This window comes from Poecilia reticulata, chromosome 11 (assembly GCF_904066995.2).
Source record: "Poecilia reticulata chromosome 11, P_reticulata-male-v2, whole genome shotgun sequence".
Taxonomy (NCBI): Eukaryota; Metazoa; Chordata; class Actinopteri; order Cyprinodontiformes; family Poeciliidae; genus Poecilia; species Poecilia reticulata.
Genome location: NC_088840.1, coordinates 21,390,199 through 21,408,010, shown reverse-complemented (window position 1 = coordinate 21,408,010; position 17,812 = coordinate 21,390,199). Strand labels below are relative to the sequence as shown.

General features: G+C 38.4%; 1 protein-coding gene across 2 annotated transcripts; it reads left to right on the top strand.

Moving 5' to 3' along the window:
* The first annotated feature begins 17 nt into the window (after positions 1 to 17).
* Positions 18 to 7,333, top strand: LOC108166021 (uncharacterized). 2 transcript variants are annotated; one of them, XM_081612528.1, is made up of 2 exons: positions 18 to 2,227; positions 4,849 to 7,333. In XM_081612528.1, the coding sequence occupies exons 1-2, from the start codon at positions 2,164 to 2,166 to the stop codon at positions 6,057 to 6,059; spliced, it is 1,275 nt and encodes a 424-aa protein (XP_081468654.1). In that variant the 5' UTR covers positions 18 to 2,163; the 3' UTR covers positions 6,060 to 7,333. The 2 variants fall into 2 exon arrangements, with proteins under 2 accessions (XP_081468654.1, XP_081468653.1); XM_081612527.1 differs by having other exon boundaries at positions 1,315 to 2,254.
* Positions 7,334 to 17,812: the final 10,479 nt, after the last annotated feature.

Sequence of the window (17,812 nt, the reverse complement as noted above, 5' to 3'; positions counted from 1 at the left end):
CGACGAGGAAGAGCAAGCTCTGCAGGAGTATTTATACAGGTGAGTGGATAGACTGAACACTGCGGGCAGCTGCACATTAGATGATGGTGCTCTATGGGTGCGAGGACATAATCTGGTGTATTTGCAGAAAAAAATGCAGGATGCCATTTTGAAAGTGAAAAATTGGCCTAATAAATGGGGATTTAGGATGTCGATTGCAGAGACTCAAGTTATTTGTTTTTATAGAAGACATAAGGAAGTCAAGTTGAACCTTTATAAACAAAAGCTTGAACAAGTGAAAACTGAAGTTTTTAGGCATTATATTTGATGAAAGCTTAACTTGGAAACATCAAATAAAATCAGTTCAAAATGAATGTAAAAAAGTGAATAACGTAAAAATGTCTGGACAGGAATGGGGAGCTTCAAGAAATGCACTGTTAGTCTATCAGGCTCTCATGAGATCTCTGGATTATGGGAGTATAGCATATATGGCAGCTGCTGACAGTCATTTGAGAAAACTTGATAGTGAGCAAACACAAGGATTGAGAATTTGTTGTGAAGCTTTCAGAACATCATATTTAGCTGCTCTACAAGTAGAAACTGGTGAACTTCCGTTAAGATTAAGAAGCTTGAAACTAATGTATATGTACTGGGTGAACCTACAAGGACTTAAGTATGATCATCCAGCTAAGATGGTGCTGAAGGATTGTTGGGAACATCATAAATTAAATTGTAATAGTTTTGGATGGATTGGGGACATAAAGGCAAAACATCTTGGTTTAACTATGTTCAAGTATAGTGTTACAGTTCCTCAGTCTGAAATTCCACCACGGTTATTTATATCTCCAGAAGTTGATCTTCAATTAAGGGAAATTCCTAAAAAAGGAAAAGACTCCAGAATGAGTTGTAGTTAATGGATATTCTGAAAGTTATAAAGACAGCATAGTCATATACACGGATGGATCTAAAGATCCAAATAGAGGTAGAACTGGGGCAGCAGTAAATATCCCACACCATAAAGTCTTGATTAAAAGAACAGATGATTATTTAGCTGTTTTTACAGTTGAATTATCAGCCATTGTTTTAGCTTTAGAATGATAGCTTGATAATGACATTAGGGAAGAAAGTAATTTTTTTTAGCATCAGATATTCAAGCAGCATTATTTAGTATTAAATCTGGCAAATCTTGCAGATTAGATTTGATATTAAGAATATACCAATTATTAGTTCACTTGCATAAGAAATGCTTGGTTCGATTTGTCTGGATTCCTGCACATGCAGGTATAGAAGGAAATGAAGTAGATATTCTAGCTAAGCAGGCCTTGAAATCAGAAATTGTTCATTTGAATATTTAAGTAAAAGTGAGGGTAAATCTATTATTCAAAAAGAAATGATTAAGATTTGGCAGAAGCAATGGGATAACCTTGATAATGGGAGACAACTAGATGCAATTCAAAAAAAGTGTGTAAGGTAGTAATTGTCTGAGTGGAAGGCGGAGAGAGGAAGTAGTTATGACTCGACAGAATTGGGCATTCTGGACTCAATAGTTCGCTCTTTAAAATAGGAAAGCATGAGACTGGGGCTTGTAATTATTGCACTCAGGTGGAAACAGTGGAGCATGTCTTGTTAGAAGTTGATAAATATTCAGAGGAACGTCAGCTTTTAAAGTCATTACCAAGCAGAAAGAATATACTATTGTCAATGATCAATCTATTAGGTAATAAATCAAATTCTGTTAGAAATCTCTTATTTAGATTCTCAAATAACACTGGGTTAATGAATCGTATTTAGAATATATGTAAGTATGTGTGGGTATGCCAGTACATGCTCATGCATTCATACATATATTTAATGAGTGTTAAGATGTGAATTTGCACATCATGCACATCATTGAGGTGTGTTAAATTCCCTCTGAAATCACTGATGACCACACTCCAGTCTGGTAGGTGGTGGTAAATGCATTAAGTTGGATGCCAGCCGCCAATAAAAATCAAAAGAAGAAGAGGAAGAGCAGTAGGAGGAAGAAGATAAAGAGGACGGCATGCGGTCTGTTGTGTTGAATGTTTCAGTGTTTCTCTAAAATATCTTCAGTCCAGCTTAAACGAGTTTATCAACGAGCGGTTAACTGCTGCTGAAGAATCATTCACAGAGTTTAAATAAATAATTGTCAAGTCGGAGGAAGAGATGGATGATCAGCGCAGACTGCTGGATTTCTCCCGGACTCCCCGGATAATCTTACACCGGATAGGTAGGAAACACCAGCGATTGGATGAAGGTAAAGGTCTAAAAGTAGAAGCTTTCTTTATGATGATCATTTTGTAAATATTCTTTTCCTGTATCAATTTTTTTTAACAGGTAAATGAACTCGGACATCATAATTATGCTGTTAGAATGGCTTATTTATGTAGAGAGAAATGGAGCCAATGACCTTTATTTCATGGCTCTCCTCCTTTAACTACTGAAACTTACTTTTGAAAACAGGAGGAATATGAACAATGCAGCGCAAGGTTAGTAAAGCTAGCAACATAAAATAATAGCAGACGCAAACGCGTGAATAAAGTGTAACAACATTGCCGAAACACGTTGTTTGAGCTTTCACTGTGTCCGTAGTTCTCCAGATAAACACGCGGAACAAGCACGTGCTTTCTAAGTGCTCATAAAGAGCACGCGCATATTTTTCCGCGTTGGCGGTGCGGAGCGGCGTGAAGACGCAGGGAGAGGGGGTGGGGGGGCATAAACATAATATAAGAGTAGACCCCGCATTGGCTGCTCCGGCGCAGGAAATACGGCGGCCATCTTGGAGCGGTACTCCCTCCCACTTTGTTCTACCAAAACAGCACAAGATGCCTCAGCTCTGAGGAATTTTGTTGTTTGGATCGATGGACTATTGATGTGAGGGCTCCACAGACAACATTTCACAAGTAAGATTTTGTGAAATTATTGTGTATATTTTGTGATTAGAATATTACTTTACTGTTTTTATGTCCACCGGTGAACCAACTAATATTAGCTACACTGCTTGGTGTAATACGGGGTTCAACCCCGCTATGAAGGCTAACTGAGATTCTGTAAGTCTAAAAAAAAATATTTTCTAACATTGACTTGGATTATCTGACACAAGAGCCTACATTAGAAATGTGACAATGTACCATATATTATAAAACTTATATTATGTGTTATAACATCCACCAGCAAAGTTTACCCAGGTGGTAAACACTATTATTTATATGTAATTCCTTCACTAGTAAGATACATCCCAAATCTTCCGTTTTTGTTTTGAAGGTTTCATAAAGACACGATGTGAGGAAGAAGAGAGAGATATCTATAAAGAGAGACGGATTCACTGCAGCACGGATGAATCTCACATCGGATTTTGGACTCAATCTCAGCTGCTGAATCTCTCTGAAGCTAGAACTCATCGGCTGACAAACATAAACATATATCTATATATGTATGTGATGTGTATACATGCATACATATAAACATGTATCCAATATATGTTATTCAGTATTAATCATTATTTGTCATTATTATTAATTATTTATTTGTGTTTGTATACTTGTATAAATATGTATTGATATTACTAAATAATTTATTAAATTATGAACGCCTGTGTAATTTGTAATATGCTCTTCATACATCGATATCAGAATATTCCATTCCTATTCTATTGTTTTAGCCACTAAGCATATTTAAATATGCTGAACTATGTATTAAAAACATACTTAAATAATACAATTGTTTATAAATGTAGCTTTGATAGATGTTTGAATATGGTTTCCAGTAACAAAAAAGCATGTTGTGATCGCTTAAATGGGCTGATACATCATTGTGCCTGCTAAACACATAACGCTGAGTGGAGTGGTGTACCGCTCCAAGATGGCCGCCTTAGGGGGAGCCATCTTGGCGTGAGAAGCAGTATGGATGAAAAACTGCCATGCTGAGCCCTTTAAGGGGCGGAGCTTAGAGCAGTGTTTTTCAACCACTGTTCCGCGGCACACTAGTGTACCGTGAGTGATCGTCAGGTATTCCGTGGTAATTATTCAAATTCACCTACGATACCGTATTTTCCAGACTATAAGCTGCTACTTTTTTCCTAAGCATTGAAACGTGGATTGTAGCCCAGGGCATCTTTTCTGTGGATTGTTCTTCAACCACCAGATGGCTCTTGAGCAGAAAGTGAATCATTAGAAGTCAAAATTCATAATCAAAGAAGAACGCGCTAATTTTCATTTAGAACAACCACATGCTAGCAGCAGGCACGACAGAGAAATGTTTTCAAACTCGTATGATGCAGCTTTTAAGTTGAGGGCTGTCGATCTGGCATTACAGGAGGGAAATAAAGCCGCTACACTTGAGCTCGGTGTGAACGAAACCATGGTTCGGCTTTGGAGACGGAGGGCTGCGTCCTTAATGTATCCAGCAGATTTATTGGGACGCAGCCTTCTGCTCTGCAGTTTTTCCTGTCTAACTTAGAAAAGTAAATAACAAAAGAACAAAATCTATACAATTATTAAACTACAAATAAACTCTGTAATTAAACCCTAAAGATATAAAGTGGTCTAAAATCACATTTTAATACATATAAAAGTAATGAAAAACGATGGTTCCAAATAAAGTAACATCTTTAAATAATATTTAAAACAATTACAATCCTAATTAATTTCTTGACAAATTAAAATAATTTTTTAATATCTTAAAAATATCTCAAATTATCAGCTGAGTTTGTTGAGTGATCTTTCTGTCTACACTCTTGAATTTTTAGATGTGGGTTTTTTCCTCTTTTTCATTTCTGTCTTAAATGATTTACAACTTCTATTTACTTCAATAAAGTTAACAATTGCTCTTTTCCTCTGTTTTCTTGTCCAGATTCCCTCTTGTGTAACATTTATAACCAAGAGAGGAGATCCACTCTGGACCAGGAGGAGTTAAAACCTCTGCAGGTGAAACAACAGGAAGAACCAGAAGATCATCAGATAAAAGAAGAGCAGGAGGATCTAGATCATCAGATAAAAGAAGAGCAGGAGGATCTAGAACATCAGCAGATAAAAGTGGAAGAGGAAGAAGTTTACTGCAGTCACAGTGAAGAACAGGTTGAGTTAAAACAGGAGACTGATACCTGCATGGTGGTTCCTGTTGATGACCAAACATCCGACACTGAATCAGAACCAAAAAGGAACCAAGTCATCTTCCAGGAAGCTGCTGAAGCTGAGAACCAAAATCAGGAAAGAAGAAAACGTTCCTTATGTATGGACTGTGGAAAAACCTTTAGTGAAAAACATTTAACTCAGCACATGAGGATTCACACTGGTGAAAAGCCGTTTTCATGTGTGGACTGTGGAAAAAGGTTTGGTCTAAAACGGCGTTTAACTGATCGCATGATGATTCACACTGGTGAAAAACCGTTTTCATGTGTAACTTGTGAAAAAAGTTTTCGTCAAAAAAGAAATTTACTTCAGCACATGATGATTCACACATATGAAAAGCCGTTTTCATGTTTGACCTGTGGAAAACGTTTTCATCGCAAAGTTAGTTTAACTCGGCACATGATAACTCACACTGGTGAAAAACCGTTTTCATGTGTGAACTGTGGAAAAGGTTTTGGTGAAAAACAGGATTTAACTCAGCACATGACGATTCACACTGGTGAAAAGCCATTTTCATGTGTGAACTGTGGAAAAAGTTTTCGTCAAAAAAAAAATTTACTTGAGCACATGAGGATTCACACAAATGAAAAGCCGTTTTCATGTTTTACCTGTGGAAAAAGTTTTCATCGCAAAGTTTGTTTAACTCAGCACATGATAACTCACAGTGGTGAAAAACCATTTTCATGTGTGGACTGTGGAAAAGGTTTTTATCACATAGTTGGTTTAACTCTGCACATGATGACTCACACTGGTGAACAGCCTTTTTCATGTGTGAACTGTGGAAAAAGTTTTAGTCGAAAACGGACTTTAACTGATCACATGATGATTCACACTGGAGAAAAGCCATTTTCATGTGGGACCTGCGGAAAAAGTTTTTGTCGCAAAGTTACTTTAACTCGGCACATGATGATTCACACTGGTGAAGAGTTGTAGAATTGTTTTCCATGTGGCCTATGTTGAGTTTCACTATAAAATTGATTTGGTGAAAAAATAGAATATGGCTGAAACAATTCCTGAAGTGATTCAAGTACATTGATTATTTAAGTTCCTTGAGGAAAATGTATCTTCCTCTAAGTGTCACAAAGTTATATTTTATTATTTAATGCTCCGTGTTCCAGCTGGGTTATTACTTGAGTTGCACAGAGCTCTCACTTCCGCCTGAGCTGTTGACGAAAGCTAAGTGTTAGCGGCATCACGTCCAGATTTCAACTTCGGCCTGGGAGGATTCTGTTAATATGATGTTTGGGTCTTTGTCGTTTATCGGGGGACCAATAAACAGCCTTTAAATGACTGGCCGATGCCTGGAGTACGGTAGTCTTTTCTCCTCTCTGAGCTGCTGCCTGGTGGCGGTTCAGAGCGAACGACGAGGAAGAGTAAGCACTGCAGGAGTATTTATACAGGTGAGAAAATAGACTGAACACTGCGGGCAGATGAACATCAGATAATTAACGTACGTAAGTGTAGCTTTACGGACGAACCAGAACATTTATTTCTTATCTCAGTCTCAACAAATGGTGAAGCTCATCGTGGTGGCTCGGAGCTGGTAGACCAGTTTTTGCGTGTGACGAACGAAGTTGTTAAATTCCATCGCTAACATGAACACAAAAGCTATAAATGTCTGGGCAAGGAGAGTTAATCTATTAAACTGACTGAAGATGAAAACATAAACCAAAAGCTGGAGTATAGACAGATTTTAGTATCTGTGGACCTGCCTCTTTATTATTGAATATAATTTCTGATTTTTGTATACATTTTCCTCAGGTTAACTTGTAAAGTGAGCTATTATTGTTACAAGTTAATTTTATAAACTACATAAAAGTTATTGTTAGGGAAGCTCAACTGTAAAATTTGGACTGATGTTGATAAGTAATGGTAATACTGCTGTTATGTTAGATTTACCAATGTTTCATTTGATCTTTTTGTATCAGATTACTCAATTAATTGTAAGAATAGTTGATAGATTTCTCGATTACTAAAATATTAGTTTACAACAGCCCTAAACTATAATTAAAGACTGGAGCGATGTCATGTCTATAAAGCTGAAAAATTGTTGTATTTGTTAAATGTGATCATTTAGTTCTTGACATGTGGATACTTATAGATGTGAAACATTTTTATTGATGCTTTGTTTATTTTCTGGCATATTCTGTAGTAGAAATAATTACAAACTGTATTGTTATTATATAAAGATTCAATAAAATGACATGGATTATAACAAAACTGGGTGATAAATTGTTCTAGGTGTATTTAATGCCCTTATGGCTACTGGGTATAAACTGGTCTTCAGTATTTGTCCTTGTTTTAATGCTCCTCTATCTGCAGCCAGTTGGAGCAAATTGTGACCTGGTGTGAAGAGTCTTTGAAAATGTTCTTGGTTTTCCTGAGGCAGCCGACCTGTGGAGTTGTTGGAGAGAAGGCAGAGAGCAGCCGATGGTCTTCTGAGCAGATTTTATGATTATCTGGAGAGTCTTCCTCTGTGCTGCTGTGCAGCTGGAGAACCACACACAGAGACAATAGCAAAAAAGTCTCTTAGAGGTTTCCCCTAAAATACACTGGGCCAAAATCCATTTTGGGCCAAGGGGCAAATTTTGGCCATTACTCACTTTTACTCATATTGACCTATTACAAACTCCATGAATGGATTTTGACCTATTGGCTTCATTCTTGGCCAGGAGGCAGTTAACCCTTTCAAGACGAGGTCTAAATGGCCATCCCGGCGTGCATTCTTTCTCTTCTCAGTGCTTCAGAGCTCGCTATGAAGCCATGCAGCGATTGCTAGCAAAACTACTACTACCCCTGCACACACCACAAACTCTAACACACTTGGAGTCTAAAAAACCCATCGAAACACTCTTAGTAAAATCCACAGCATCGCTGCGCCCTAGTCTCTTGCCGTATCAAAATCCCCCCACCCCTTCCTCTCTCTCTGCGTGTCTCCGTTCTACCTACCAACAGACCGTTCACACATTTGCATTGGTTGTTATGAAATGTGGTACATTTAGACCCCACAAAATTAGGCGGAAATAATCGATCATATTTCTGACTTTTTTTTGAAGTAAAGAACCACAAAACCAATATAAAAACACCACTTTTATAAAGTTTGAAGTCTGTGCTGTCCAACAGAGTTGAAATGAAAACTCGGTATGTGTCCGAGTTATTACGAGGCCTTATTAATGCGTCACATGCTTTTACGCCCCGTGGCGGGCACCGACTGCACAGTGGGGCTTTAAAAGTTATCAAACAAATTCTGTTTTTGCAAATGTTCAGGTGTCGTGGCAGAGCAGAGAATTTAGCATAGTGGCTAACGCCAGTGGTGGAGAAAGTACTCAAAAAATGTACTTAAGTAAAAGTACAAATACACAGACAAAAATGTACTCAAGTAAAAGTCAAAGTACCACATTAACATTTTACTTAAGTAAAAGTAAAAAAGTACTGGTTTTTAAAAATACTTAAGTATTAAAAGTAAAAGTACTTGCTGAATGGATTACCTAATCACTAATATTATTAAGTGGACCGATCAAATGATCATATGCCACAGATAAAGCATGTTTTTATTATGTTTACGCTAACATAGTTTAGACTTAGATATGTGATTCTATGCATCATAATATCAGGGATGGAAACATCTGGTCTCCTGTCCTAACATAACATGAACTTCACTTTTTTTGCCACACATTTATTTTTAAAGAAATCCAACTGGCAGAGGAGGACATGGAACCAAGGAGCTTCGTAGCAGAGTTGTAGTCTGGACCACTGAACCCAAGACCAAATCAAAACCAGCACCCCATGCTACATGACAATAAAATTAAGTGCACCTATCAAAACTGCTTCTCATATTGATCTGAAAGATTCACTTTCCCACCTAAATATTAAATACTTAGATCTGAAATAAATGTAACCAGTATCAATTCAAACTCTTCCTCATTCTGTTTTGCTTTCATCTCTGTGCCACAATACACAGAGGTCTCCTGCCATCCCTAAAAAAATAACGCCCTATGCAGTTGCCCATATTGCCAATGTCAGAAATAATAATTGTCTGCACCATTAAACATAGCAATTAACAACGCTCAACTATGAACACTGTCCAAGGCCCAATAAGCAAAAAGTAACCAAGCAGGAGGAGCACCGTGACTGTTCTCATCCTCCCTCCTGCTGCAACGTCTGCCACCATGACAGGTGACGAAAACAAAGAGCAATGAGCATGCTCTGTGTTCTTATGTTGTTGTTTTATTTATTCACCAATTAAATATAAAGATATTTTAATAAAATAGCTACTGCAGTGTATGCAGAGCATTACAAGAACAAAGAACGGCTCTCACTGAGGCTTCAGCACTATAGGACTTAGTCAAGATCCGTCCAGAAGAATCGGATTGTCCATGAATGTCATATTACAATATTGCACTTTGGTCACAGCGTTGTCCCATATCTGCGACATGTCAGTCATCGCAGATGCAACATGTGTCTCAGTCAGTACAGCTAGCTTTGCTAGCATCACGTCCACGGAGCTTACCTTTCTTTAAGCTTTCCTTCCAAGTGACAAATTGGACAAAGTCCCCACCGTCTGTGAAAGCGAAGCGCTGCTGATTTTACATGTCGCCATATCTTATGATTTATGCAGCGCTTCCGTACTATTATATTACTGACGCTCAGAGGAAACCACTGCGCATGTCTGGAGCTGGTGGAGCCGATGGGTGACAACAGACACTAAGTCACGTTATTGCTCGGATTTTACGGCGCCACCTTAAATCCCTGAAGTTCACATTTTAACGGGAAAAAAAAAACACAATGCGACTTGGATGTAACGAGTAACGCGACAGTTTAGTAGAAATGTAGTGAAGTAGAAAGTACAGATACTTACTGTAAAATGTAGTGGAGTAAAAGTAGAAAGTACCCATTATTAAATCTACTTAAGTAAAGTACAGATACACGAAAATTGTACTTAAGTACAGTAACGAAGTATTTGTACTTCGTTACTTCCCACCACTGGCTAACGCAAACAAAACGTTATGACTTTCATTTAAAAAGGCCAATCGGCACCAAACTTGGCATGAATGATCGTGGTTGGATCCCTTACAATCCTATGTCATCATAGACTGATGTCATCCAAGCCCCTCCCCTTCTGAACAGGAAGTGACTTTTTTCCTTGGAAAGCTTAATCTCTGACCCGCTTGGCCTAATCAGGGTGATCTTGAGTCAGATGACAGATAAAGTTGGTCTCACATGCCTTAAAGCACCAAGAGTTTTCAGTAGAGGGCGTGGCAATGGCGATGCAGCGCAGTGACAGGTGACGCCCCTGCCATACGTTTAGCTTTAAATTCAACATTTTTCGACCGAGCTGGACCAAACTCACTGTGATCTATCCTTGTCCACCACCTGACAGGAATGCAGTCCAATATTTGATGGGTGTGGCATAATTCCTCCACAGCGCTCCAAAGCTTTATGAAAAAAATTTTAAAAAGTTTTACTCTATAGAAAATGTAATATTCACTATAAACTAATTTTCATGCATTGATTTTTCTTGATTGTAGAAGCTATGGTTGATTATTGTCTTCTATAATTTGTTGTATTTTGTCTTATATTTTCCTATTTTCTGCTGCTGCTGTCTTCTATTATAGATTACCATGTTTCTAATGTTGGAACTAATTTAACCTCTACATAGATGTAATTACTGTCTTAGAAAGTAAGTGGAAAATGTGCCTTTTCTGTGAAAATGTAGAGTTAGTGCTGAATGTTACTGCTGAAAATTGTAGAGACATTTAAATTCAGCTGCAGAAATGAAATGAGAAGAAGCAGCAGAAAAAAGTTAATCTTCAAATCTGGTTACACAGCAAAAACTCAGCTAAACTGAATAAATTAAAATCAGTACTAATATCCTGGTTGAAATTTTTAAATATTGCAAAGTAATGATTACAAAGATAAAGTATGAGGTCATATATTGAATAATTTCAGTTTTAAAGAGAGTAATGGCATTTAACCCCTTTAGTGCAGTAGTAAGAGTGCATATGTTAACATTAGTTAGGGGCATGCCATAGCAATGCATAAGGAGAGCAGTACTGACTTGCGAAGCAAGTCAGTACTGCCTCCATGCATTGCATGGCAGGCACCTATTGTTCTACACCCAATAGAACGCCTCTTTATTAGGGGCATGCCATAGCAATGCATAAGGAGAGCAGTACTGACTTGCGAAGCAAGTCAGTACTGCCTCCATGCATTGCATGGCAGGCACCTATTGTTCTACACCCAATAGAACGCCTCTTTATTATTTATTATTCTTCCATCACCGTTAATGCGGCTCGTACCGCTGCGTGCCCACCCACAAAAGTGGTATCAAATCGTGCGGCTCGAGGCCGGCATTATTGCTATTATTTTTATTGGGGATCGGAGTTAAAATGATTACATAAATTAATAAAAACGAAAAAATTTGAGATTTTGTGTCTCACAGAATCAGTAATCTTTCTCTATGAAACACACACACAGGACTGTTTATGGCTGACTCAAAAACCCTTTTTAAATCCCCCTCACAGGCATAAATATCGCCCTATTGGTCTGAAAGTTGGTCATAACATAGATACACATGCATGCTCATGTACAATGTTTACAAAAATTTGCTAGGGCTTATGCTTTTTGTCAGGGTCCTTCAGACTGACGCCTGGTGTCTCCCAAGTATAGAAACTGTGTCTGAAGAGGATTTTCCCGCTCTTTGGCTCTCACAGCTGCAGGGGATTAATTACCATAGCAACAGAAGAACACAGTGTCTGGAACTGCAGCTCCCCAGGACTGCACTGTAGGGTTTACTGGTATTTACAACTGCTTGTGTTTTCAGCATTATACTACTGATTCAAGACTATAACCATTACACATATGTCCCCCCATGTTAAAATCTGACATAAATAAGAATAAATAGTTGATTAAAAGTCTATGGACAGAAAATAACGTCGCTGCTCCTTTAAGGAACCAGCGGCACAGACGCAGCGCCTGCGATGCTACAGATCACAAACCTGACAGAGAGAGCAGAAGAGGATTCGTAGGAAAAGAGCGGTGATGCTCAGCAAGGCAGGTCATTAGCATTTGTACAAAAGTTAGCATTTCACTGTCTATGACTAGTGCACTAGCACTTTTACCTAAAGTTAGCTTTTACCTAATTTTCTCATTAATTAGACATGTTTAGTATACTGAATAGAGTAGTAAAATTAAAACAACATGGTCGTGTTGCTCCACATGCTACTGCCAGCATTTAAGCTAACATTAGCATATTGGCTAATTTTAGCTTATGCATCAATTCTAACATAATGAATGGTACAACTACAGTTTATTAAACATGCTTCTGCCTCTCCACAGGTTATTGACTACGTTGCAGCTTTCTTTAGCATTAATGCTAATTTTTAACATCATAGCGCTGCGTCAAAGCCGACGGGCACACTTTGGCATGCCCCTTTAAAATTTCTGCAGGAATTTTCTAGTTAGGGGCATGCCATAGCAATGCATAAGGAGAGCAGTACTGACTTGCGAAGCAAGTCAGTACTGCCTCCATGCATTGCATGGCAGGCACCTATTGTTCTACACCCAATAGAACGCCTCTTTATTATTTATTATTCTTCCATCACCGTTAATGCGGCTCGTACCGCTGCGTGCCCACCCACAAAAGTGGTATCAAATCGTGCGGCTCGAGGCCGGCATTATTGCTATTATTTTTATTGGGGATCGGAGTTAAAATGATTACATAAATTAATAAAAACGAAAAAATTTGAGATTTTGTGTCTCACAGAATCAGTAATCTTTCTCTATGAAACACACACACAGGACTGTTTATGGCTGACTCAAAAACCCTTTTTAAATCCCCCTCACAGGCATAAATATCGCCCTATTGGTCTGAAAGTTGGTCATAACATAGATACACATGCATGCTCATGTACAATGTTTACAAAAATTTGCTAGGGCTTATGCTTTTTGTCAGGGTCCTTCAGACTGACGCCTGGTGTCTCCCAAGTATAGAAACTGTGTCTGAAGAGGATTTTCCCGCTCTTTGGCTCTCACAGCTGCAGGGGATTAATTACCATAGCAACAGAAGAACACAGTGTCTGGAACTGCAGCTCCCCAGGACTGCACTGTAGGGTTTACTGGTATTTACAACTGCTTGTGTTTTCAGCATTATACTACTGATTCAAGACTATAACCATTACACATATGTCCCCCCATGTTAAAATCTGACATAAATAAGAATAAATAGTTGATTAAAAGTCTATGGACAGAAAATAACGTCGCTGCTCCTTTAAGGAACCAGCGGCACAGACGCAGCGCCTGCGATGCTACAGATCACAAACCTGACAGAGAGAGCAGAAGAGGATTCGTAGGAAAAGAGCGGTGATGCTCAGCAAGGCAGGTCATTAGCATTTGTACAAAAGTTAGCATTTCACTGTCTATGACTAGTGCACTAGCACTTTTACCTAAAGTTAGCTTTTACCTAATTTTCTCATTAATTAGACATGTTTAGTATACTGAATAGAGTAGTAAAATTAAAACAACATGGTCGTGTTGCTCCACATGCTACTGCCAGCATTTAAGCTAACATTAGCATATTGGCTAATTTTAGCTTATGCATCAATTCTAACATAATGAATGGTACAACTACAGTTTATTAAACATGCTTCTGCCTCTCCACAGGTTATTGACTACGTTGCAGCTTTCTTTAGCATTAATGCTAATTTTTAACATCATAGCGCTGCGTCAAAGCCGACGGGCACACTTTGGCATGCCCCTTTAAAATTTCTGCAGGAATTTTCTAGTTATTTATTATTCTTCCATCACCGTTAATGCGGCTCGTACCGCTGCGTGCCCACCCACAAAAGTGGTATCAAATCGTGCGGCTCGAGGCCGGCATTATTGCTATTATTTTTATTGGGGATCGGAGTTAAAATGATTACATAAATTAATAAAAACGAAAAAATTTGAGATTTTGTGTCTCACAGAATCAGTAATCTTTCTCTATGAAACACACACACAGGACTGTTTATGGCTGACTCAAAAACCCTTTTTAAATCCCCCTCACAGGCATAAATATCGCCCTATTGGTCTGAAAGTTGGTCATAACATAGATACACATGCATGCTCATGTACAATGTTTACAAAATTTGCTAGGGCTTATGCTTTTTGTCAGGGTCCTTCAGACTGACGCCTGGTGTCTCCCAAGTATAGAAACTGTGTCTGAAGAGGATTTTCCCGCTCTTTGGCTCTCACAGCTGCAGGGGATTAATTACCATAGCAACAGAAGAACACAGTGTCTGGAACTGCAGCTCCCCAGGACTGCACTGTAGGGTTTACTGGTATTTACAACTGCTTGTGTTTTCAGCATTATACTACTGATTCAAGACTATAACCATTACACATATGTCCCCCCATGTTAAAATCTGACATAAATAAGAATAAATAGTTGATTAAAAGTCTATGGACAGAAAATAACGTCGCTGCTCCTTTAAGGAACCAGCGGCACAGACGCAGCGCCTGCGATGCTACAGATCACAAACCTGACAGAGAGAGCAGAAGAGGATTCGTAGGAAAAGAGCGGTGATGCTCAGCAAGGCAGGTCATTAGCATTTGTACAAAAGTTAGCATTTCACTGTCTATGACTAGTGCACTAGCACTTTTACCTAAAGTTAGCTTTTACCTAATTTTCTCATTAATTAGACATGTTTAGTATACTGAATAGAGTAGTAAAATTAAAACAACATGGTCGTGTTGCTCCACATGCTACTGCCAGCATTTAAGCTAACATTAGCATATTGGCTAATTTTAGCTTATGCATCAATTCTAACATAATGAATGGTACAACTACAGTTTATTAAACATGCTTCTGCCTCTCCACAGGTTATTGACTACGTTGCAGCTTTCTTTAGCATTAATGCTAATTTTTAACATCATAGCGCTGCGTCAAAGCCGACGGGCACACTTTGGCATGCCCCTTTAAAATTTCTGCAGGAATTTTCTAGTTAAATAAATGTTAGTGAGGCAATCGATAGTAAAAATACACAATTATTTTGTTTGTTGCCAACAGCGTCACCTGTACGGAAGCGCATTGCTATCACGCAAGAAAAAAAATTTGAGCGCTATCACGTTATAACGTGATACGTATCTTGTTAAAACGTGATACATATCACGTTATAACGTGTTACGTATCTTGTTAAAACGTGATATGTATCTTGTTAAAACGTGATAGTTATCTTGTTAAAACGTGATACGTATCTTGTTAAAACGTGATATGTATCTTGTTAAAACGTGATAGTTATCTTGTTAAAACGTGATACGTATCTTGTTAAAACGTGATAGTTATCTTGTTAAAACGTGATACGTATCTTGTTAAAACGTGATAATTCTATGTCCAGGAAGTGGCGGTATTATGCTAGGCTAGTACAGTGGCTGACATGAATTGGTCAGGTTTCCCTTCATGTTTGGTCTACACGGATATGGATGCTGCTTTGCACTGTGGTTAAAACCATTAATAGCTACTCTGAGCAGGATCCTATACAGAACGGGGCTGCACAGAAGGAAACGTCAGTTTGGTTCTCTAGCTGTGGCGGCGTTCCTGACTGTCTGGATCGAAGCTGGAGTTGGCTTCCGGTTGTAGCTTCTGATTCGGGAAATGGCTAAAGAGCGATTAGAACGGAGGCTCAGATGTATTTGCTGAACATTTTCTGTAAAACATTTTTATTGAACAGTACAATAGGTGCATAACGGCAACGGCTGTTCGTAACCAAGCAACCAAAATAAACAGAAGGCTAGATAGTGGCAAAAGACAAAAAATTTGATCCTGTTAAGCATTCTTCAAAATAAAAGACTTCCTCTCTCTTCCCTTTTGTCAAAATAAATCATAAATAAAGCTTTGAATTTAATTATTTTTCACATCACCTTTTTGTAATTATGTACAATCAAGTTACATTCAGTAAATAATAATAAGCATTTAAATTACACTTAACATACGTATGACTGTAATTAAGTAACTCCGTCCATTTTCTTTACACCCTTGTACGTTAGTGGGCTTGGGAGGGGTGTTGGTGCCTATCTCCAGCTGACATTCTGGGCGAGAGACGAGGAACACCCTGGACAGGTCGCCAGTCTGTCGCAGGGCAACAAAGAGATACACAACAACACACACACACACACACACACACACACACACACACACACACACACTCACACCTAGGGACAATTTGGAGAGGCCATTTAACCTAACAGTCATGTTTTTGGACTGTAGGAGGAAACCTGAGTACCCGGAGAAAACCCACGCATGCACAGGGAGAACATGCAAACTCCATACAGAAAGACCCGTGCCAGGAATCGAACCCAGAACCTTCTTGCTGCAAGGCATCAGCTCTACCAAATACACCACTGTGCAGCCCTGTAAATAAGTAACTAATCATGGAATTAGATTTAACATGCAAGTGTTAAGAAATCACCTGATATGCTTTAAAAACAAACATACATCGACACTTCAAATCTGGAGTAGATTATTCTATGCCAGTGGCAGAATATTTCAAACGTAGTTTGTGATTTGTGAAACCTTTATCTGAATTATGAAACTTCAAACATGAGAGATTTAAAAACCTTTTCGTATCTGGAATGCATTATAAATGAACTATCACATTTACAATATTTGCTATTATTTTAGCTTTCTGTTTTCTTTCATTTTTTTTGTCCTAGAGCACCTGCCTTTCTGTTTGGCTGTTGTGGTTTACAGGGATGCATTTTAACTTGAGAGGAAGTCTTTTATTTTGAAGAATGCTTAACAGGATCTAGTTTTGTCTTTTGCCACTATCTAGCCTTCTGTTGATTTCGGTTGCTTGGTTACGAACAGCCGTTGCCCTTGTTCAGCAAGTGTACTGTTAAAAAAAAGAAATCTGAACAGAAGATGTTCAGCAAATACATCAGAGCCTCCGTTCTAATCGCTCTTTAGCCATTTCCCGAATCAGAAGCTACAATCGGAAGCCAACTTCAGCTTCGATCCAGACAGTCAGGAACGCCGCCACAGCTAGAGAACCAAACTGACGTTTCCTTCTGTGCAGCCCCGTTCTGTATAGGATCCTGCTCAGAGTAGCATGCTATTAATGGTTTTAACCACAGTGCAAAGCAGCATCCGTATCCGTGTAGACCGAACATGAAGGGAAACCTGACCAATTCATGTCAGCCACTGTACTAGCCTAGCATAATACCGCCACTTCCTGGACATAGAATTATCACGTTTATACAAGATACGTATCACGTTTTAACAAGATAACTGTCACGTTTTAACAAGATAACTATCACGTTTTAACAAGATACGTATCACGTTTTAACAAGATACTTATCACGTTTTAACAAGATACATATCACGTTTTAACAAGATACTTATCACGTTTTAACAAGATACATATCACGTTTTAACAAGATAACTATCACGTTTTAACAAGATATGTATCACGTTTTAACAAGATAGTATCACGTTATAACGTGATATGTATCACGTTTTAACAAGATACGTATCACGTTATAACGTGATAGCGCTCGAATTTTTTTTTTTTCCTGCGTGATAGCAATGCGCTTCCGTATCACCTGGGACTTCCACCCAGGAATTAATTTAGGACACGTGTTTTTGCAATAGACACTGTTTAAAAGTAAAAATAATTTATGAAAATAAAAACAGTAAAATTAAATAATAC